The following is a 24,663-nucleotide window of genomic DNA, read 5'->3' on the forward strand; positions in this document are numbered from 1 at the left end:
AGTACCAGCCAATTTTATAACTGATAACTCAATTAAATCGAAAATTTCAGATTTTTATCATCCTTTGGACAAAATTTTCTTTCCAGTGACAAAATTGGAATCAAGTTCTTGCTACAATAATAGTCATTTGGAAGTTCTCTATTAAAATAGGAAAATTTATCTTAGGTTATCTCTTTCGCAACATATTCTTGTGATTTAGAAAATTAACTATTTTGTTGGACTGGATTCGTTTTTCAGGTAAAAGGTGCTGTTTAGAGGTATATAACTTTAAATTGAAATAAAACCCACTAAAATAATGTTAACGTCATGGTACTGGCTTTATTGAAAAGGCAGTTTTATGCCATTATGGCTTAATTATGATTTGGGATATAATGCGCTGTCGGCTGGCTCGAATTAAGAGCAATTTGGAAGTCCAATTTTCGACCACTTCYAAACTTCTYCCAGACCATAAAGCACAAAAATCAGTGAGTTTTTCTGGATATAACGTGKTCTCAATAATACCTTCTGGATTTTCGTCCGGCAATTTTGTCTATTTACGCAACCATTGARCCCAAAACGTTTAAGTCGATCGTAAAATGAACGTAGCGCATGGCGAGTTTGGCGAACCGAAGAGAGATTTTTCGAAATAAATTGYCGAATTRGGRGCGATGRAAATYCAAAATCCGAAAGCCATTATTGAGACGCCGTTATRGCCACTGTTTGAYRWRCCCACTGTTTGATGTGCTTTTTTTTATGACCTAGTGGAATCAAAATGGTCATTCTTTCGTGGATTGCTCTTCATTTGAGACAGGCGCGCGCCTCCTTTTTTCTTTTCAATAAAGCCAGTACCAGTAAAAAGCATCCTTTATAAGGCGATGGTTGGTATCGTTGGGAAAATTAACCCAAACTAATCCAAACCAACTGATATATTGGATCAAATAAATTGAAAAATGAAAAGAAAAAATTTCAAGTGAGTAAAACAAGTTTAATAACAGATGAAGTTTATTGAAACTGTTCTCATAAACAAATCCCTCATGCCATTCGAGCTATACAGCAGGCTTTTTAGACACTCTGGTTTATGTTTATAGCTCACAAAAAGCTGATATTACGAAGTTTTGTATGGGTGGCACAGGAAAAGTCAGTTTTATTCCGGAAGCGTTATCACTTGCACTGACACGCACGTTCAATATTTCATTTCTTTTTCATTGCTTCTATGGTATATTGTGTCTGTTTCTTCATAAAATACGAGTGAGTTTTGATTGATGACTCTTGAGCAAAAGAACATTCACATAAAATGTTCGGCTGTTAATATTAACTCGTAATATATTTTTGAGTTTACTTTTTCTTAAAAATAATATACACATTTTGACTTGAACCTGTTGTGGATATGGAAAAATGTATTTGATAATTTTAAATTATCGCTGGGAAATGAGAAAGAAAGGTTTTACAAAAATAATGATTCTATTCAAAATATATTATTAGTACATCCAAAAAAAGCAACATGTTGTGTGCTCTGCATGTGGTAGTAACGTTGCTTTTTATCGCTTTTAATGAATCATTAATTAAAAGTAAATTTATATTTTATTTAAAACACTGAAATATTAAAATAATTAAAATACAAATTTTAATTAATGCCAGTCGCATTTATAGTATTCATTTTAGTTTGTTAAATGCTGTTGAATTTAGTTCAATATTGCAAGAGCAGGAAAAAGTAATAATTTTGAAAACATACAATAGTAATATACCACATGTTTTATAGCTTATTTCATTCAACTAGATACACATAATGTATGTAGATATACATTTAACGCCATTTATTATGGCAATAAATATGTTAATGGAATATTATTCACAGGATTTGAGCAAAATTTGTTAAATAATTGATGCGTTTATGTGGCAAGTCTAAAAACAATGTTCTATCAACAATAAGCCTTTATGCCAATAAACTTGATTTCAGGTACTGGCAAATGCAAACAGCGTTAAAATATTTCACAAAACGCATGGATATTTTTTACGTTAACAACAAATGTAGCCTTTTTAATAGAGATTGTGACCTGGATAATTTGGACGTTCCGTAAACGGAATTCTTCGATAATGAGAAGAAGCATTCCAATAGTATTGTGTTGTCAATAGTACCGATTTAATAATATTTGGAGATTCGGACCTGAGGTCCTTACGTGTTCTCATCATTAATGCTTAATAGGAAACTGTAGAAGAATGACAAAGCACTTTTGTTACTTATCCATCAGAATGGGATGAAATTGACTAACTTGCTTTGCCGGAAAAGCCTTTTATTTCTGGATTTATTTAGAAACACAGGGAAAAGGTAGAAACGTTTTAGATGCGCTCCCTTATTCTGCAGTAGGAGAATTTGTTGGGTTGTTCAATATAGCAAATGGTTACCCCACAAATAGATGTCGTCTGAAAAAGCAGAAGGAAATTTTACTAATTAGAAAATTATTGACTAAAAACAATTATTAATTCTATTGCTAAAAGTATCCTCTATGAAAAAATATATTTATTATATATAAAATCTATTAAATCAGAAAAAACCACTCGATGTGATCTACCGCACTTTATATTTAATTGACTCTGGCTTTCAAAAGTTGGAAATACATTTATTTTAAACCAGAAAACAGCAAAGCAAAAAAAATTACAAATTATTTAACAAATTTCTACATTACGTTATTCATTCTTTCATAAATTTATGTTTATTGGTTTTGTTGTTGTGTACCTACAGACAAATAATGTAAGTATTACGTAAATCGTTTCGAAATTAAGCTGTTCTGCAATACTAAGCCGAATTATTTACCAGCCTCGACCAAGACGAGTTTTTAATTCGTCCAAATTATCGAGCCTGCACTGTATTTGAAGAACAAAGATTTTAATTTAGTAAAACCATTGGTGTGCATAAAGCTCTAAGAATTAAACAAAATATTTATTGTCGAATGAATTCTCCCTACACGTTTTTTTCGCCCCATTCAGACCCGAGGCGTGCGACTGGTGTAGCACAATTAGCCTTTAGCCAATTATAATGAGGAGTATTATTGTTATGTTGTTGGCTTTTGTGTACAATGTTTTAGAGATTTTTTGCCCAGCCAATTTTCATTTCACCATTCTACGCACATCATTTCGTACACGCAGTGGGTAATTGATTTACATTCTGTATAAAATATATCCCAACAACATTAGTTTTAATAAATATTCAGATTTTCCTGAACATGCCTAATTAATTTCCATGCTAATAGACTGCAAAATAAATTAAGCGTGTAATTTGATTGAAAAGATGAAAATAACACGATATAATTAAAATATAGTAAAACATTTAATATAATTCTGAAAGTGGTGGGATTGTGTTAAAAACATGTTAAATAATGCCATTGCACATTGAAATATGTAAATAACTCGTAAAGCTCGTAAGTTTTATTTCATTAGTATTCGCAACTAAATCCAGTTTTTGAGACCGAATTATTTAAACATTGTTTTATGGGCAGTAGATAGAACAACAGCAACATAATTAATTTGCTATAATTAAGTATACGAATACTACGCCGCTTATTTTGCCCAGGTATAATTGGTGTGTTGGAAATTTTATTGGTCTATTAAGCTCAATATTTTCAAACCGTTTATCAGTGTTATTATAATTGACTTAATTTTTTTGTATTTTCAATACCAGCGCAAACTGAGGACATAAACTGAATATTCATTTTGCATATATCGGCTATCAGACTTTATCAGGTTTCCCGACTATTTTAGTGAAGTAGTATTACACACTATTAAAACCACTACTGCCTCAATATAAAATTGTAATTCTAATTTTTCCATTAATGTGGGGGTTTCAGGCAAAACGTGAAGAATAGTGAAATGAATGAATTTACACCACTTTCCTCCGGTCACAGTCTGAAAAATCTTCCTCAATGCCCTTTCGGATGTAATTTTACGAACTACTTGGGCAATTTGAGGGACAAAAGGCCTATAAAATGGTAATAAAACTTTCTATAAATTACGGTGAAGGTTAACGTAAGTTTCGGAAATGGAGTTCTTCAGTAAACGCGATTTGGAGTAGATTGGCTTATCTGTTCTTGACGGGAAAAGTTGTATTTGAAATTGAAAGCTAGTTTGGTCATAATGTAACCTCAATGAAAGAAAAACAAAGTAGAGGCGTAAACATATAATCTGGTAAACTTTTTTCAATTCATTAGTAGGTACTAGTTTATCAGTTACATTAAAAGTTCAAAGCTATTTAAGTATCCGCTCCGTAAATGTTTAATATTAGAAATAATCAAAATTCTCCACGGAAAACCCTTATTTTTATAGTGGATGCATAATTTAATATAACCTTCAAAAGACTCGCTCCACATATCGAAAAATGTAAGGAATTTCCTCCTCCAGCAAATGTGGTTATAAAGTATCTTAGCAAATATAATGTTATTAGCTTTGCTTTCTCAGATATTCTCAAGGCAACCGGCGAAATGTTCAGAAATAAATTAGAGGTGAGCGCTTAATATAAAACGTGTGGCCTCATAAACTTAATAAGGAGACTAGCAGTAAGTTGACGTAAATTGCGATAATAAAATTACTACCGTAGGAAATACTTGCAACTTAACATGCGAAAAAACATATGCACAAAATATGCAATTGTTTAAGAATTTCATCTATAATAAGACATATCTCCAAAATATCAGTTAAATAATCAAAATTGAAACTAATATTGCATTTCAATCGCAATAACATGAAAGATTTGTATGCAATTAAATATTTTTTTGCTGCCAATATTGCACAAAACAAACACATCCAACGATGACGTTGGCTAAGACTAGTTTTGCGTGCCCAAAATGTTGTCTGCTATTTACAAATTTTATGGATCGAAAAACTGATTGCCAAAAGATGCGGTTGGCTATTAAAAAGTTCTGCAATCCTAAAGTAAAATTGACAGGACATATTTATATTTACTCAACTAATGGAGAAACTTTTCCAGTTCAAAATATTAATAGCCTCATTATAAGCTACTTAAATAACTTACCTTTCCAAGAAAAAAAGAACTTCTCAAGTTCGTACTTTCAACTTATAATTGGATCCATTTGAGTTCTGGGATGTAAGAGAGGCGCACAGAAGGACAAAAAAAGCATGTTAAAAATGAGCGCCGTAACAAGAGCCGTTGTGAGGCATTTTAATATCCGGGAAAACCTATAAAGCAACCATAACAACGTTAAATATTATGTTAAACAAAAAGTTACCTCGAATTCAAAGTAACTGCAGATGTTATTAAGCGCACGCCATGTACATACCAGCGTTTGAAAGAGCTGCGAACTTTTCACTGTGCGCATTGTGATTAACATAAGGCAAATAAAAGACCAAACTTTGAGGCTTTTCTAAAACTGCTTTGAAATGAAAACTCTTTTGAAAACTGCTGTACGATATAAATTGCATGAAAAATTGTGGACATGTTTTGAAAATTTCACCAAGTAGTTCCACGAATATGAAACATTCTTAGTTCAAATTTGCCTTAAAGTTATACTCTCTAGATTAGATTTTTAAGACATTACAAAAGTGCATCAGGCGTATTTTCTGAATAATCCGCTAAGCAGGAAAAATCTTGGACAGCCCTAAGATATCTGAATATCGACTTCCAACATAATTTTATTAATAACGTTCTTCATTTGCTTCAGTCTCACTTATTTCATTGTCTTTGCCAAAGTCAAGCAAGTGAAAATTCTCAAAAAAAAATTTGGAAAGTAAATATCAAGTGTTTTCGTATAATATAAAGCGAGTAAATGTTAACATAAATAAATTAAATATACACTTAACGTAGGTATATGGATAAGCCAGTCTTCACAACATTTTCTTTATTATTTCGAAAGTTAAATACCATTTCGTTTTGTTTCAGATTGCCAGCAATGAAAATGGTGTGAATTCAGGCCCTCGCAGTTAAATCTGGCACCCTATTGACGTAATATTGCTTGAAGTTAGGAAACAATTATTTTGTGAGCATTTTTAACCAAAGTGAAGAACGGCGCGGGCTCTTAGACCTTCCCTCTTTTCAAATCAGATATGGAGCCCAGAACGGAATTTATGCGGAACTAATTTAATAAAATGCGAAGCGCCATGATAAAAGAAATTATTGAGATGGGAATCGAATGACTTTGGGAGAACCGAAATAAAGGCAAAAATGGAGAAAGACTCAGGTACGTTAAAATGTTTTTACTTCGTATGTTCCTATATCAATTTGTTTTTTGTCTGTTCGCCACTGAATTATTACGACGTAAGGAATACCTACTTTAAACTTAGAGTGACTATTATATATTAAATACAGATGCAAATTTATGCGAAACCAATTTAATCAAAAAATTAACTGCTAGAATCCTTTATTCATTTACTAATTTAAATGCCTGTTCAAAATTTTTGAAGTTATTATTTTATCAGCTTAATACTTCCAAAAGTTGGCGAAGTTTAAACTAAAAAGTTTGTTTGTTTTTATCAAATAATTAATCTACAACGTATCTGTCAGGGAACGATTGTCGATAGTCAGTATTAAACAAGATGTCTCAGGAGAAAGATGCATTACTTTATTATGTAAATATAGCAAAAAGATATGAAAAAAACAAGACAAAACGAGTAACTGTATGAGTTCAACTTATATAGTCGATAAGCTTCTAATTTTAAACCAAATAATCAAGTAAGTAACACTCGACAATATCTGCAATACATACTCTAATAACTAATAAAAATAAATAATAATAACTAATAAAAATAAACCAATGGCTAACTTTAGGAGGTGAACTAATTTTCTCATTAAACGTTTATATGAATATGACAAAAAGTGAATAAATAAACAGTTTTCCAGAATTACTCACATTATGTGCTTAATAAATATTGAACCAAAATCAGAATAGTACTTGGTCAAAATTCATACATTACGTTCGGAATTTATACATTCAGAAAAATATGTTACTCCAAAGAAAATTTTTACTCTGTGAAACATTCACATTGTTCTCACATATTTGACTGTATTTAACATTAAAAAAATTCAATAAAGTCTACACTGTGAGACGCACTTAATGTTTTAGACAATTTGTATACATAAATAATATTTCTAAAATCCTTACTTTACGAAACACAGGTTTCTTTGTGTGACATACTAAGTTTTGTTAAAACGATTACTCTGTGAGACTATGCAACCTCTCAAATCTTAAAGCGTTACCAATAGATGCATCTGTAATTAATTTAACTAATACTTTGTAATTAATATCTGCGCCAGAACCAAATTATTTTAACTCGCAGTTTACACTAATGCCAACTTCAGTTTGTTAAAATAGTTTCGCATTACGTAAACCAACAATTCTAACTTTCCAAACAAATCAGATTTTAAAATAATTTTCTACCATGCCTCAATTAAATGGAACTTTATAGTTCCTAGAACTTCGTTTTTAAAGCCTGTTTTGCGACATTTTTTACCTGTTCTARTAGCAGAAATACTAATAGTTAACTATTAGTTTATTACGTATTACTTTATRTATTTAAGTCTGCAAATTTGCAACACAGAAATTGTCSCTATTTTTTCGATWTATCTATCCCAAACTAACTTCTGGTTTTCTTCCCATTTGTAAGCCTCTATAAAAATCAAATTTTAGCGTTAATGCATTTTAATMTAGCGTTTGTGTATTTAAAATAATTCGCCGTTCACAAAAACACCTTGTATTTTCAGTCGAAAAAAGCTGTTAAACTTCACTCACCACATAAAAAGTTAAAAGTTTTAGAACATTCACCCAGCAGACATTGTCCTAATTTATTAGAAATCAATTATTAATAAAGCAATATTGAAACTTGTGATATCAAATGCAGCTCGTTTGACCCTTCTCAAAAACGGCAATGACAAACCTTTCCAAATTTTAAATTGATAAACAAACCAGCAAGAGTAATTATACATCACACCGACGCAAACTGCTTGAAAGAATATTTCTTTATTTAAAAAATTATAATTTTGCTCATAACAAAAATTCATCAACGATTGGGCAACTGTGTGTAGGATTTTTTTGGAATAGTTAATTAAATTTATATTTATCTCTTGAGGTCACTTCTGCTATGAGCCCTATCCTGCGGTGACCAAATCCAATCCGAGCACCACTAATTCCCTAAGAAGGGAGAAATCTTCAAAACCGCCGCAAAAAGCTCCTGAGACCTCCTGCAATTGTCTTGGAAAAAAGACGAAGCGGAAAGGAAGAGCGTTTCTGACTGGCTTTGCTACCAATTTAGGGATATGCATTGTGTTATTTGGATACACACTGCTTGGATCGGTTATTTTTTTATCTATTGAAGGTAAGTATCATTTCAAAATTGGTGATTAAAAGATTGAAAATTTGCCTTTGCAGATATTACATTTTAATTCAAATTATACTCAGGATGAACGGTGCTAAAAGACAAAAATCATTTTTAATTTGCCTTTACTATAATGCCACTTATTGCTTCATAATGGTTCAGTATTCGTAAGTTCGCTTATTATTATACATTGGCATCAATTCCATTTGGCGGAAAAAGTCTTCCACAATTTCTATAGCTCGTTTAATGAAACCACGTTGCGACTACAAGAAAATTGAGAGTTCAACCATTAACGTTCCCATTCAACTTGCAGCGGATTTTTTTTTTCATTTTGCGTTGCTATATTATTGCCGTTATTAAATAGATGTGGTAATTTTGCTTTTTTTAATAAGTGCAAGTGCAAAATTATGTTGACAAATTGCGATATTATATTGAATATTGAGATGAATAATTTTTTGACTGAGTTATTTGATAAATCAGATGATTTGAAGTTTAATAATTGCTTCTGAAATAAAGTTCAAACAAATATTGAATCGTATTCAGCGTTTCGAGTTTCCTGTTCAGTATCGATTTGCTGTTGTCATATGCATGTAAGGATTTAATTATTACTTAAACTGATAATAGATTTATCGTTTTGACATTTTATTAAGTATTAAGCGACTTGCCTTGTCCATTGTCTCAACGTGTTTGAATCCTGGTGGTATTAATTTAAAAAGCTGCAGATATTTTTACGCTAAAATCTACTTATTCTCTTGCTCACTTCTTTTCTACCTTGCTTGCTTTCCTCGTCTAAATCGATACTTCCTTCGGAAGTTCACCAACTTTTCCCATTTAGTGTAATATTTCAATTTAAATCATTTATAGGTATTGTGCTAACTTAAATTCTAATAAATTATATAAACTTCTCAGAAGGCGTTCTCATTATCTATATTTATTTGGTTCGAGTTCTGTATGATCACTAGTAGGGAAAAGTCCCAATATGTCACATATCTTATGAGAAACTAGAACAGGAAACCACAAAAGTAAATTAAAAAACAAACTGAGGCAAGCTTATTGTATGAAAATATTGCTGATTTTTCTCTAAAATGCGAAAAAAGATTTATTTTCTAATAATCTAGTCATAAAACCTTAAAAAATGCAAAAGAAAAAAATGTCCGTTTACGACAGTCGATGGAAGGCGTCATATGTTTGTTTCATGTAAGTTTAGTGTTATTTTGCAGTCTTGTTTCTTAATATCGAAAATACTGAACATATGAGAATTAAGATAACAAAAATTAAAAAGAATCCATAACACTTCGATATTCAAAAAACGTATTGGCTCAGACGCAGTACTTGAAATCGATACAAATTCCAAAATTATATTGAGTTTTAGTGTTCTGCTTAAATCAGTTTAGTCTAATCGAAAAATAATCATATTAACTCGACTGGTACAAACGAGTAACGTTGCGTAATTTATTAGTTTAAGTTTAGTTACTGTAACTATATTCTCATTATCTACTCCAAATTATAAAGAAATCTATGGTATGAACAAGACGTAAAAAAAATTGGGAAATTGATCGGCAATTAAAAAACCAGTAAATTGGCTATAACAAATGATTATTTTTTTTCCTTGGATCGTCAAGCAGAAAAAACGCTCTAGCTTTGAAAAGTTAATATTAAAATTCGAAAATAAGTCAGAAACCCGAAAATAAATTAGTTTAATAATTCCCAAATTGTTTCTCGAATTCACTGATTTTGTAACATTTACGCTTAATATATATGCTTTTAAAATAACAAGCTATATGGGACTTCATTTACAGTTCAAATAATTGGTCTGTACAAATAAATTTATAATAGTTTCGGACAGTGTTTCAAAATTTATAGGATAACCCCCAGTCAGATATGCGCTACTTTGAAAGGCTTGTTAAGTAAAATGAAATAAATTTTATATACTACGCTATTGAAAGACAAAGAAACTCTTATACTCTAAGTATTTCATCATCCAAAAAATACGTATCTAATAGGACAGATAATGCTAGAGCTTCCGTGTTTTCCGTTCCGTCTATTGGAATATTTGTCGATTTAAAAAAAAACGAAACAACTTCAAATTAAAAAACGTTAAGAAATCTAGTGCCAGTTCCGCGACGATAAATAAAAATTATTTATGAAGAGAAAGGGATGAAAACGCAAAATAATAAGCCAACAGGGATGTTCAGTCATTTGATATTGTTCAATTCGCTTTTATTGAATTTTAGTGCTCGTCTCAATATCTGTACAAATCACCCAAATTAAGACTGGTTTTTAATATGGCATTTTAATTTTAAGTTATTAATTAATTAATATGATTAATAAGTAAAATGTTATTATTTATATAATATTGTTTCAGGTGGTCATAATTATCAGCATCAGATTTTAGCGACCACCTCTCTAGCCACACCAGATACCCCTAATAAAAGCCACGTAAACGAAACAACCGAACTAACGTCGAAAAACGATAAAGCCAGAAGCAAGACTGTCGAAAACTTATGGATAATCACTGAGGGGCTGAATATTTTGTACAAGGAAAATTGGACAATATTAGCAGCTCAAGAAATCACAAGGTAATACTCCTCAAAATATTGTATTTCTTCAATCAACCTGTAAATACAGGGCTTTCAAAAAGATTACAGTTAACATTTTAAGTCATTAAAGTCATTATAGTTAAGTGCCTGAAAAAATTTTCAAATTTTGAGCGCATACAGCAAGGTTCTATTATAGCTTCTGTGAGCTATTCCTGGATTCATTTTCAATAATGCATTGTATTTCAGATTTCAAAACGAACTATTAAATTCAATGAAAGAGGAAATGACACATCAGCAACCGCTGATGGTATCCAAAGAACGTGGACGGCATTCGGACAACTTCGAATGGACATTTGCCAAAGCATTTCTCTATTCGCTAACAGTTTTAACTACAATAGGTAAGTGAAAATAAATAGCAGATCTTATCTATAGTTGGTTGGTTATTTCAACTCAATTACGTCGAGCAAAATACATTTAATTGAGAATAAAAAATAGTTGAAATGGGTACAAAGTAAAACACAAATATTGACATTCGTGGTTAAGGCACTACCTGATGTAAAAATTTCAGTCGGTTTTTGGTAGATATGTTTTGGTATCGATTTCTCTTCATAATTAAATATTAAGAGTCCCTTTAGCTGCCTTCAGTTTATTTTTCCAGAGCAAAACAATATGAGAAGTACATATATTTGCAACTTACAGCGGTTCTCACCTCTTATGAAGGTATCCATACGAGAATAAAGGCATATAAATAATAAAACAGCGAGAAACCAGAAACACAGAAGCGCATAAATGTTTGAAAAACTAGTTAAATTTTTACTAGGTAACAAATAGTTGAAATTTTTCCGAGCTTCCTCTTTTAATATATTCTACAACAGATTGACAAATTAGCCAAATTCAATTGTTTGTGCATTTTAAGTCTAAAATTATTAAGGCATAGCTACTTGCAGCGTACACCGAAACAGTGGTGATTGGAGTGGCTTTATTTCAAGTATGATTGCGTAAAAGTAAAGGCTAGCTTATTGGCAAATTTGTGGCTTTTTGCTTGCCCTTTTTCCGAAATAAGGTCTTTTTACTTAGAATCTTGTTATGTAATTCGTTGACGATATATCTTGGCTCTTTGATCCATTTTAGTCAAATTTGCATTCAAACTGTCGGACCGAGGAAAACCCTCGAGTTAAAGTGCTAAATTTAGTTCCATACAAGTATCCATTCAAATTCCGGGACGATAAAAAACAAAAACACTCCTTTCAAGGGGCCTGCGTCGTTGAAATATCGTTCTTTGTATTCGCCATACCGCTCCAGTTTTTTTTGCTGGAACGTAAAACTCCTCGAAAAGCAAAAGTGTTAAAAACGGTTTTTCTTGAGTGCTCTAGAGAAGAGCACGGTCTTGAGGGCGCTGCGTTTTGGTTGCGAAAATATTGCTAAGAAAATTTTAAGGATAGCAGCTCAAACTTTTCAACTATTATTTACGCTCTTCTCGTTAAAATATAACGTCTATATAACGGCTTATATTCTGTTCGCTCGCCAAAGTTTCATTAATAATGTTTAAATCACAATACTTGCTTTGAGAAATTGTATACAACGTGAGCGGAAATGTACAAAAGCTTCTTGTAGAGCGAATATTTAATGAGAGCAAAATAGGTAACTTTCCGTATTACGAATTAAGCAAATAACTGATTACGTACCGATTACAGCATCCAAAAATACGTTCCATGAAAGTATGCATAAGATCAAAGCAAACAAGTTAAAAAAAACAGTGACAAAAAAATGCATGCCAATAGAAAAATTTAAAACTAGAATGCATTTGCTTCAAAGTAGCAGTAAATTATCCAAAAACTTTTACGTGACTTAAACGAAGTATTTAGTATCAAATAAGTTACAAAAGTATATCCGAAAATAATAAAAATTGGACTTTGCATACACTTAACATATTTATTAAATATGAAGAAAAATAGTGACAAAAAATAAAAAGTAAACAGTTTACATCATTGTAGAGAGAAGAACTCCTTTGTCCACATTTCTCAGCTTATGATTTAATGTTAAACTTGAGATTTTTTTTAGAGGTTCTAAAAAGTTGAGTTCTAAAAACACATTTTATGGTAAAGGTAGTGGTGAATTGTTACGATTGAAGTAACGCAAGGATAATCGAAAAACATACAAAACATGCGCATTTGAAAGTTTAATATATTTTCAGGCTAATGTAATTTTCTTTTCGCGAGATATTGTACGAATTAGCTACTATATTCAATTATCTTTTATAACGCTTGTGTCGTCACAATTAATTAATTTACTTTCTTCATTTACTGTTACAACTGTACGAAAATTATTCGACGCGACTGCATAAGTTAACTTATATCTAAAAAAATCAATAGTATAATTCGAATCATTTACCTCTATGTGGTACTCAGCCTCTTTCCCGAAAGCGAAAAAAATACGTAAAATTTGGTTTATTATTAAATTTAGAATTAAATAAAATTAACTAAAAGATAAATGGAACTTCTGGCAGTGTTTAATCAATATATTTGAGTAATCATTTCTATGAATTAAAATCATTAGTACTTGCGACAAAACAAATACTTCAATTCCTTTTGAACTAGTTAAAATACAAAAACTGTTTGATCTCCATTTACTGCAGTGAAATGCTGCCAAAACTCAAACAATGCGACATATGACTATTTGCAGGCACTGTTTTGTCTAGCACAAAACTGTTTTTGACGAATATCCGAAAAGGACGGACGAGAAACGTAATCGCGAATCTGGAATTTATTTCAAAAGAAAATTGTAGCTTCGGGGATAATGCTTTCAAACGGATTTCGCAATAGAGAGTATCATGCCATGAAAAATAGAGAAAATATTCATCCTCGAGCAGTTAAATCGCCGCTGCACAGTCCGTACATTTTAAAATGGAAATCAATCTCATGGAATTTTATTGCGCGTTCTTTTTTATAGAAGTTACAGTGATTTTGAATGACTTGCCGCAAAAGATCTATATGAACAATATCGCTCTAAAATAATACGAAAATCACAAAATTTGAAGTATACGGTCTTGCTATGTAATTGAGTTCATTAACAACAACACAAAGAGCAGGCAATTTAACGCTAAATGGAGAATGAAAAATTAATGTGAGTTTTCTATATATGCTATACTCAAAAAATTGATGTTTGTCTAAATGTTAGTTTGTGTTTTCAGATAATGACAATATCGTCAAGTAGTCTAAAATATTATTAGTGAGAATCTCAAGAAAGAGTCCTGAGTTTAACTTTTTGGAAAGAAAATGTAACAAGCACAAACATTACTACCAAACAAACCATTACTATAATTAGAGAACAGAGAGACCATTAAATAATGAGCGGATATATTCTTAAACATTTTCTATTCAAGGTCCAATTAAGGTCTGTTGAAAAAAGTCAAATATTTTTATGTTAATTAAATATCCAAATCAATCATGGAAAAAAATTATCTTAAAAGGAGACATTAGGAAAAGGAGAAATTGAAATAAGAACAAAAGAGCATTAAGCAGTAGCTGTTTTTGGCAAAAAAACCTGAATAATCAAAGACCAAAATGTTTCCTTTAAAGATCGTATGAGTGTGTTTCTGAATCTGGCTGAGGATTTTGTAAAGGCGCCCACTTGATACAAAATTAAATTAAATCTTTAGTTAGCTTATTCATGAACAAATTTATTCATTAAATTGTTTTACTTTTCAAAGTTTTTCAATTTGCTTTTAATCCTTAAGGTAGTCGGATTACTAAGTTGTATACCTCAATCGCTTTGCAGACATTGTACGTTTTCCAGTGGCCATTCTAAGAATTGCCGGACATTTGACCTTTGTTTGTGCATTTCTTTATATTACATTTTTCTTCTCTCCAAATTCTGACTAGTAATGAAGCCATCCAGTATAGACACCCCGTAAAAACTGTTCATGTTGCATATTTTATAGCAAGAAAGTTTGCTGCGTGTTGTTAAGTAAGTTAGTTTGCCTAGCTTTTCTTTTTCTAAATAATGATTATTCTGATGATTTTCATTTGAATATTCGCGTTTTCGTTTTGCATTCCCTTGAAATTTTTCTTAATAATTTTTCTGTGACTATTTATTCTTATCTACTTGGGTTACTTTCTGCTAATAATTAAGTTTTTAGCATTTATATTCTTTTAAGAGGCCACGGCAAGATATTTTTTTTGGCCCTACAAAATCATCCTCATAAAGTGGAAGACGGGAAGATAAAAGGTTATTTATTGCTTCCAATTTGACTATAATTGAAAATTTATCATTTGTGGACTCAATTTAAAAACCAATATCGTCATTTTTTATTAACGAATTTAAAAACTCTTGTATTATAAACGTAAATATTTACTAAATTAGTTGGATACGGAGGTTAATGGCTAGTCAATATGGATAATGTCCAACCAGACTGAGCATTATGGTCGTTAACTGGACCATAATTGAATGGATTATCGTTTTCGTCCGCATAAACAGAAGATAATGCCTAATTTAAAAAGAGCCCAGAATGATTGCCAAACAAGCGCCCTTGGAAACACCTGTACCTAAATGTTTGAAAATGCAAAATGTTTTACGTTCCAGACAACGTTTAAAATTTTACGTTGCAGACATGTTTTCGCTTTCGACTTTTAGAGCATTTTCTTTATACTCCAGTATTTCGAATAGACCAAGCTGAGCAACAGATTCGGCGAAAATTACTCTGAACACATGTTGAACACTAATGGCCTATTAAAGCAGAAATACTGAGGTATGCTAACACTTTCGTACAAACCCTAAGACGTTATTATCCGAAATTGCCGCCTCAAGTGGAATTTCATTAACTGTACTTGGTAAAGTAGTAAAGCCCATGTATTTACCACGTGAAATGTCCGCAATTGTGTTACAGTAGATGTATTTAAGACTGCTATTGAGTGACTAAGAAGCAATATATACATACATACATACATGCATACATAATATAAACCTCTCTTATTGAGACATTTTCGAAAATAACAAAAATGTATGTTTTACAATTATTAAAGTTGTTTTCGTTGGGACTCTGCCGAACTGAATTCCCAACTTGTATCGAATTTGAATTTTACAAAAATGCATAAAATTATCATTATCAAGTCAACGAAATTACATTTACCTACAGACAGTAGACAGCCCCATACATACATTGCACATAAAGAAGACCCTACTACCTACCCCACCTTTATACCTAACAGTCATTTTAATGTGCACATAATAAATCTGTTTTCCCCTATTCAACAGAAAACCTTTCTGCTGTCGGTAACTTTGATCAAAAGCAACCTTTTTGTATAAATGGTGCAACTAAACGTATGTATTCAGTATTAGCTTATAGAAATGTTTGCTCTTAAAGCATTACAGATTTTGATAAATTGAATGTTTTAATTGAACGGTACGGGATCACCGGAAACGTGTTTTGCGCATAACACTGTTAGTGTGTATTCACAGAGAATAGTCAATAACCATATATAGTTTCATGGAAATGTCTATAAAGTTTCATCAGTTTCTATTCCATTAGCTAATGGATATAAAAGCTTCGATGTAAGAATATGTCCTTATAATCCATAATCGTATTTTTTCATCAGGTTTGTTCCAGACTTTTCTCAGCAGGAAAGAACATTACATTTTCACTCCTGAGAACTGTTAGGATGCATTATTATATAAGCAAAATAATAAATAATTTTATAATAAGTATACTTAAAGTTCCCCTTAATTCTCTTTATACTTTGTTTTTAAAGAATGAATTTAAGTCTCAGTTAAACCACTATTGCATTTATTTATTTACAGCACATTTTTGTTCACTGTTTAAGTTGTTACTTTTCCTAATTTTGAGAAAATGAAGTTTTAAAGTATGACATAATAATTGCTACAACTAGTGTGATCAAACAATATTTATAGAAAAAATGCTTTAAGGCATTCGCTTAACAATTTAGCTTGAACTCTACATTGAAATTATTGAAATCGCAGATGTGGGAAACCGTGGATAAACGCCTCGAATCTTATCATTGTTCGGCAGTGATTAATTCCAGTTGCAATCATGATGTAAAATGATAGTCGTGCTTCCTCCTTCTTCGTAAATGTGAATTGAACTGTCGCGTTGATAAAAGATTAGATTATTTCCACAATCGAATATCCGGAATAATTTAATTCGATGTTTTCCATTATTGCAATTAGATCAACGCTAACGCATCTAAGGTTTAGGAACTGCTCTACTCGTCTAAAAAACTTTCCGAATGACGATAGTAACGCTTCCGGTTGTACGGAAAACAGTAGCTGTTCAAATATTCGATTTAAAACATTAGTTATAGTAGAGATAATTTCATGTACACACTAAATTTGTAATTTTCTGATACAACACATCCCGCTATAATCAATTTTCCACACAAAGCAAGGCGTTAATAAATTATCAAATTCAAAATAAACTTATGATATTTAAGATTCAATAGAAAGTTTCCCTCTGTCTGTTGCTCTCCTGTGTCCTTCATGCAAGACTTTTAGATTATTTTATTATTTGAAAATTCGCTGAGTTACAATATTGTTTTGGTGCTCGATCTGTATAAGCTCCGATTCCTCAAACCCAACCTGATAGTATTTGCGTAAATGGCTGCGGGCTGATAACTAACTCATTATAATAGTTTGAAATCAGGCAGGATATATCCGGTGAATTACACTAAGAAGTAGTGTTGATAAATAAAAATTATCTCAAAATGTCTGATGAATATTCCACTGAGGACTTTGCCTTCAAATGAATGATAAAAATACTGAATCCAATTTCAAATAAACATTACCTAGTTGGAAGAGATCGCCTGGTCTAGCCATATAAGAATAATAAAACACTTTTTAATGGAAGGACAGAAAGCTATCTGAAAAACAAACTGTGTTTTCATAATCCTTAAGAGTTACGCATAGAGATTGGTAAATTGAAAATGATATAGGTATATTGAGTTATTCCAGAATTGTTCATATAGACAAGCATATTAGATACATATTGTTTTGTCCTCCGTTTGGATGGACGCCTATGGATATTCATAAAAACATGCAATTATTTAAGCATTTTCGAAGCACTTCCATTCGTTTATTATAATCTTGCGATGAATGATTACACTGTCCATGAGTAATAGATTATTTTATATGTATAAACAAGGTTTGAATCATGTCGCGATCACGTTCAAGTGAATATTATCAAATCAATAGCAAAAACTGCCTAATGAAATAGTAATAGGTTTACTGAAATACGCAATTATTTACAAAACATATTTGATTCAAAATATATATCGGTATAATCTGATTAAATTTATTAAGGTAGTGAATTGAATTTCAACAATTTAATTGTAATGTTGCAATTTTTAGAAATTTGCAAGATAAAATAGAATATATCGCATTAACAAAAATTTGTTTCTGTGCCGATTTTCAAATCTCCAAATGACTAACTAAATGTTCAACACTATGTCTGACAATGAGTTTTCTCTTTACTTTATTTCTTTTTATTTTAATTTTAGCATAAGTTGAAACATTGGCCTTATATTAAAAGCCTCAAACAAATACTGAATAAAAATAAAATAAATACGTATGTAACCTAATAAAAGAAAAAAATGATGAATAAATGTTGTGTTTTAATAATTTAATTAACTAAAGCAAAATCCTCCGGCTTTTTTTCATTTTGACTTAACTATGTTAAAACTCAGATATTCAACTTGCTAAATTTGCGTGGCAAAATTTATGTTTGCAGTTGAACCATTTATACAAAAAGTTACATTTGGTCAGAATTACGGACAGCGAAAGGTCTCTGCCGAATGGGTAAATCGAGATTTATTATGCCCATATTAAAACGTCTGCCAAGACTAAAAATATGATACGTAGAAAGCTTTCTTGGATGGCAAAATTTTAGTTTTAAACGTAGAGGTCTATAAGGAAAAAATACTGGTACAGTTCTATCGATCTTTATACAATACAGCTTTGCACTGCTTTTATCCTGTTACTTTTCGATATTCAAATGAAAGGCGGGCGCTCTAAAAAAATTTGAACAGTATTGTACTAGAATTTCATCATAGTTCTATCTGTTAGAGCAATATGTTTGCCCAAACTGAACAACGCTTCTGTGCCCCAAAGGGATTGTTATTTCCGAAGCAGAATGCATTGTTTCGGTTCAGCAACTTGCAACTAAAAGTAGCTTCACCTGAGCTTGTGAAATGAAAATGGGATATTCAATAATAGGACTGTATTGATATTATGGATTCAATATCCAGCCAATGGCCAATCCAAATTTAAATGGTTCAATAAAAGTTCACCCAGCAAACGTTTGGGGTAAACTGTTCAATTAATAGATGCTTAATATAGAATGTTCATCAAAACGGCACCAACCGAATTTTCTTAAATTACGGTTCAGTTAATGTGGACTGAAAAAAAGTATGTTTTTAGAATATTAAGAACTTCCGATGTTTATCATCCATTTCGGAAGTTAAACACAATAGTTCGACCCCTTAAAATCAGTTCGAAAAATGATAAAATTCAGTCAATTTACTGGTTTTTATTCGATGTATATTAGGGATTTCTTATTTCAGAACATTAGGTAAAGCGTTAAGCGATTAAAGTTTGCGAAGCAATCAATGTGCAGCAATTTGAGAGCATGCTGCAAGTCTCTCATTATAAACCGGGCAAGTTTCCGTATTATATTGTTGGTAAATAATATTACGTTAAATGTAAGGCTATTTGCAATATGGTATGCCTTAGTAAATCACTGTAATGAATAGAGCACTTAATGTTCCTCAAACTGTAGGTAGAGCACTATTGTTTTGTCTCGCCTCTTGCCTAAATAATTTATATTATTTGCTTGTTTGCCTATTAAGTTTTCCGGAAATGTAAATAACGAAATAGTTACTTCGTGTAAAGAGTTGATTTTTACGCGACATGAAACAAAGTACACTTGGAGAACATTAATTAAATTTGCACATCGTCACCACCTGATACAAAATGTATGATGCAAAATTAATCCAATTTACGATCAAACACCCGACAAACAACCTAGCAAACTCACAGCTTAGAAGATAATACGTCTAAATGGATACTCGAATGAAATATCACGCCATATAAAATATGCATCCTCTGGCAGTTAAAGCGTTACTGTTCTGGCTTCAGATTTAAAATGGAAATCAATTTTTCACAGTTTTATGACTTTCGCTATTCTACCAGTTCCAACTGGCGTTTTAGTGGGATTTATGTATTCGCGACTAGAAGAATTCTATATGTATATTAGTGCATGAATTATTCAGTTACTTTGTATTGCTAATAGTTGAAGGAACGTTTCAGATTTCCCAAATGCACCAGTGTTCTCGATCATTTGCTTGTACATAGAGGGTCCCCTGTTTCGTTCAAAATAGTGCCTTCGTTAAATATAACGAATAACACATTTCAACTACACATTGAATAAAATATTTCACGAATGGTAGATACCTACCCTAAGCCGATATTGTCCATCGGTAGGTTTAAATTCAGGATTGGTAGCACGAATTCTTGCCTGTTATCTGGCGCTTGAAAATCAATTATTTGGTATTGATATTCAAGAACTGAACAAGAAAATTGTATATGTATTGCCAGTATTGAAATTAATATACATGAAATACTATAATATACTGCTAATAAAAATTAGGTGAAGGATCAGAATCCATGCACGTTCAGATCCGCAATCTGCAAAGACAAGCCTGTCCTTTCGATTGTGAGAACAATTTTTTACAAGCAGTTTTCTAAGTCTATTACGTTAAATAAATTATAAAAATCTATAATATTTACAAATATAACTTCTCAGAAAAGAACGGCAATTCTGAGAACGTCCTAATAAAGCCAATATCAGCAACAGCATAACAAGCTGAGTGACGATCATGAAACGAATAGAATAGAGGAAAAAAAGCAACAAAGATCAGAAAACTACATAGAATAAACTGCAAAACATACAGTTTCATAACACATAAAACGTACGTGGACATAAAGACTGTGTATACTAAACTGAACTAAAAAACTCGCTATGAGTGACTGTTAAATCAACCAACCGCAGATAATATTATTCCCACATCTGAGAGTAGCTGACAATTCACTTCAGTGGTAAATATTAAATGTTTCCTCCAAATTGGCATAAATCCCTTAAAAACCAGACAGTTCGGAAACGAGATTGCAGAAAGCAAAAGGAATTAGATTGCATTCAATTGAGCTCCACTTCCATTTTGCATGTACAAGTTGAACCGAACTGATTTAACTGCCAAAGGTTGTATATTTATTCGGAACTTTAGAGAAGGATTACAGTTAAATCTAGATTCACCCTGAAATTTGCGATAAGCGTTTCATTAAGCTGAATAGTCAATTATTTGAACGGCCTACCAACGCTCAAACTAAAAACTTTCTTCAACATTATGAAAAACTATGAACAAACAATTGAACTCGTTCTCGAAGCCAGAGCGTCATGCTTTATTTATGTCTGAAAAAAACTGAAGCTTTTCTTCCATCGAATGTAATATTTTCCAGTGCAAAATTTAAAAGTACATTGTATCATTATTTTTAAGCAAGTCATTGTTAAAGGCCTAATGGGTGTTACGAACGTCATAAAATTTATTGCTTACCTCGCCAGCGGTTTCTTAGGAAAATAGGCCACCGTGATCCAATTACGTTAGCGCAAGAAAATATATGACTAACCCCAGAAGCCGACAGCAAAAACGCAACATTTAATGGCCAAATCTCTGGTCGGTCAGAGCTCAAAAAAATCGCTCCGAAAAGGTCTGACAGTCGCATTTCTCACCAACTGTATATAGAATAAATACTGTTTTAGGTAAAGGCTGTTCGTGTTTCCTTGAGACGACATCTGCTTGTGAAAGCATTTACTTTATTTGCTTCAATAAATTTGATATTGATTTATGGGCATGTTAAAAGACCATCATTTATGGCAAAAAATCAAATCTTCGGATTATTTACTTATACTCCTGATGCTATAGGAAAATTTAATTTTCGTCTAGCAGTGAATGTTTCCAGTACCTTTGTACAGGGTTTTTCCTCATAAGTTGACTGATTTCAGTAACGTATATATTGTACATATTTCTTTTGACCGTTTTCTTCATATAATGTTAACACCAAAACAAGAGTGTTCCACGTCTAAACTCATTTAAGAATGTTAATAAACGATTTCCCTAACAGCAAAAAGAACAAAAAAAGACCAAAATTTGTTAATGAAGATGAAGGGATGAATTATATATCTTATTGTGGAACGCCGGGTAACACTATTTTTAAGCGAAAATTGTCAGATCGATTGGACGAGCTGGTCTTATCTCATGGCCTCTAAATAGTCCCGACTTAACGTCGTTTGATTCTCTTTTCTGCAGTCATTCAAAGAAGTCCAGAAGTAGTGGATGCAGTTAAATATTAATTAATTAATTAGGATATTAATATGAATCATGACTAATAAACGCATCAGATAAAAATTAAACTTATTATAAAAAATGTAAAGAGCTAAATGGAAGTCATATAAATAATCACTGTTTTTAATCTCATTGTTTGTATCATTTTTTTAGCCCAGTAGCGATAAATGTGGTCATTTTCTCTGATTTTTGGTTGTTTGTTGTATTTTAAGGCTACATCTATTTGTTGTTATTGATAATTTTTAAAGCAACCCCTCAGAAAACGGCTTGAAAATCTAACTAATAATAAACGACTTTTGTATTTACTACTTTTTACCACCTTTTGAAATAAATGGTGTCAATTTATGACGAAAAAACCTGTATAGGCATCATATGTTAACGTATAGAATTAAAAATGCATTTTCTTCAACCAACCCAAACCGTTACGACAGTAATCAATTAATTAGAACACAAAGAATTCTAAATAAAAGAAAATAGTGTAGAAGACAATCATAAAGTTAAACAAGCAATTAACTCAAAATCCTCTTCAGAAATATGTTCAATGGTAATTTCAGACGAGTACACTTATAACTTCATAAAAAATTGTATTTAATTTAACAGCAAACAACTTGCAAAATTTAGTTTTCAAAACTCTTCTGTTGTGTGTTTTTCTCAAAAATATTTGTTTTTTGAAACAGAGACACTATTTCCTCGTCTTTTAGTAGGGTGCTATATATATGCATAAAGTGCTCTTATTTATTTCTTCTTTCTCAGTCATTTATCTTACACTCTTTATCCATTTGTAATAAAAGACAAGGACATTCGGTTCTTTGTAAAAAACAAGCATTTAAAAATGGAAACGGAACAAAAAGTTTTGAAAAATGTAATCTGCCTCAACCATGTAGATCTTCTCTACATAATTAGTTACAGTTGTAGTTGCTGTTAAACCTATTGTCCCCCATCCATAATGTTTTCTGTACCATTTCTCTCAGCTCTTTTAATTATCTTCAGCTGTATATTTCTAAAACTTTCGGCAAGCTGTTTATTAGCTAGCCGGATGTTTTCCATGTTTGCCGTATTGTTAACAATTTCTCCTGGGTCTTCTAAACATTGTGTTAGGCTATGTGAAATAAAATATATGAAATCAAAATTCACAATAAAGTCGTTCTAAAAAATTGACATATTGCCCAATAAGGGTATCATATTCGCACCACCACTGACTCTCCTGTGCGTTTTTCGAGCTTTTAACAAAGTAGCTGTCAAGCTGAAAAACGAAAACTGAGCGGCAAGACCCTGCTGGTGAGGCCAAGGGGAGTGTAATCCACATAACCTGTCTGTAATACGGGATAAGAGCCATCCCTTCAGGTTTTGTTGCCGGTTTTTGCAGGCTGTACGCATTAGAAGAGGACTTGAAATGATTTAAAATATGTGCGGTAATGATTGCGAAGACCTGAATAGCGCTAGAAAATACATGCAGATGAATAGCGATTAACTGGGTTTTATCGCGGGTAATTATGGCGGTTATTTAGACGAATCAACCCCGACTTTGTTTCAAACAAACAAAAAATCACTTTAGGTTTATCGCCATACAAGAATGTACAAAGTGCTTATAAAAGACACGATTATGAACATAATTAGCATTTAACTTTTTGGCTTTGTGCTGAGCATGTGTTTATAAATCGCTCTATTTGATTTTTCCCGAATTTATTTTAATTTTATTTATTTCCTTTCACATGTTAAATTACACCCACATAAAGGTTACCACGATCGTCGAAAACCTATGATCAAGAGAACTGAAAACAATAACAATAAACCGACAAATAGATAGCTAAACTTCCAACCTAAATCACTACTACCCCAAAGCCGCAATTCGAATCCGACCTCAATAATTATAAACATCTTAAGTCTTCCCGCTTCTTTGAAAATACCAGAAACTTTTTGGGGTCTCGGCAGTTCCTGCCCGCTATTTAAATAAACTAACCCTCTTGTAACTTGAAAAGTTATATTCCGTAACTTGAAGCAAAATGTCTAGGTCGGGTCGGAGTTTAGGGAGTCGTTACTTCGGGCCAAACTAGAAGGTAGACATGTTATGTAGAAGTTTAAGAACCCGGAAACATAGTTTTGATACTGTTATTCAGTACAAGGAAATATAAATTGAAATAAAATCGCTTGATCTCTCGTTCAAGAACTATAATGCTAATTTATTGGAGGGTTTAAATTCATACAGTGAAAGCTTGCTTATATTTTTGTCATAAATCTAAGCAGATTTTTATTGAGAAACATGTTCGATGTTCCAAAGCATTTATGATTAGTTTTTTTAGTATGCTCTCAAAAATGTCTTTCTTTAAAAAAGACAGAATTTCCTCACGTCTTCTATTACAGATTGATAAATAGTGCTTCTATTTCGCAATAAGAACGAATTATTTATCAAAAAGTAATCAAGA

General features: G+C 31.7%; 1 protein-coding gene and 1 long non-coding RNA gene across 4 annotated transcripts in view; one reads left to right on the forward strand and one right to left on the reverse strand.

Moving 5' to 3' along the window:
* Window positions 1-1,421: 1,421 nt before the first annotated feature.
* The window catches only part of LOC125504239, a 28,892-nt gene continuing 5,650 nt past the window's right edge, over window positions 1,422-24,663 (reverse strand). Inside the window, exon 2 of the long non-coding RNA XR_007281359.1 lies at window positions 1,422-2,400. This is a non-coding gene — a long non-coding RNA (uncharacterized LOC125504239). The remainder of the gene's footprint in view (window positions 2,401-24,663) is intronic.
* LOC109546439 (potassium channel subfamily K member 18) overlaps window positions 5,870-24,663 on the forward strand; it is a 38,699-nt gene continuing 19,905 nt past the window's right edge. For 2 of the 3 annotated variants that reach the window (XM_019917397.2, XM_048665937.1), the window contains exons 1-4: window positions 5,870-6,164; window positions 8,050-8,295; window positions 10,661-10,874; window positions 11,082-11,233. In XM_019917397.2, coding sequence (XP_019772956.1) covers window positions 6,149-6,164; window positions 8,050-8,295; window positions 10,661-10,874; window positions 11,082-11,233 — 628 coding nt within the window. In that variant the 5' untranslated portion in view covers window positions 5,870-6,148. The remainder of the gene's footprint in view (window positions 6,165-8,049; window positions 8,296-10,660; window positions 10,875-11,081; window positions 11,234-24,663) is intronic. The other variant, XM_048665936.1, reaches the window with a different exon arrangement.

The sequence above is a fragment of the Dendroctonus ponderosae genome, unplaced genomic scaffold, assembly GCF_020466585.1.
Source record: "Dendroctonus ponderosae isolate FM_Combo_2020 unplaced genomic scaffold, Dpon_F_20191213v2 Dpon_F_20191213_4, whole genome shotgun sequence".
In the NCBI taxonomy this organism is placed as follows: Eukaryota; Metazoa; Arthropoda; class Insecta; order Coleoptera; family Curculionidae; genus Dendroctonus; species Dendroctonus ponderosae.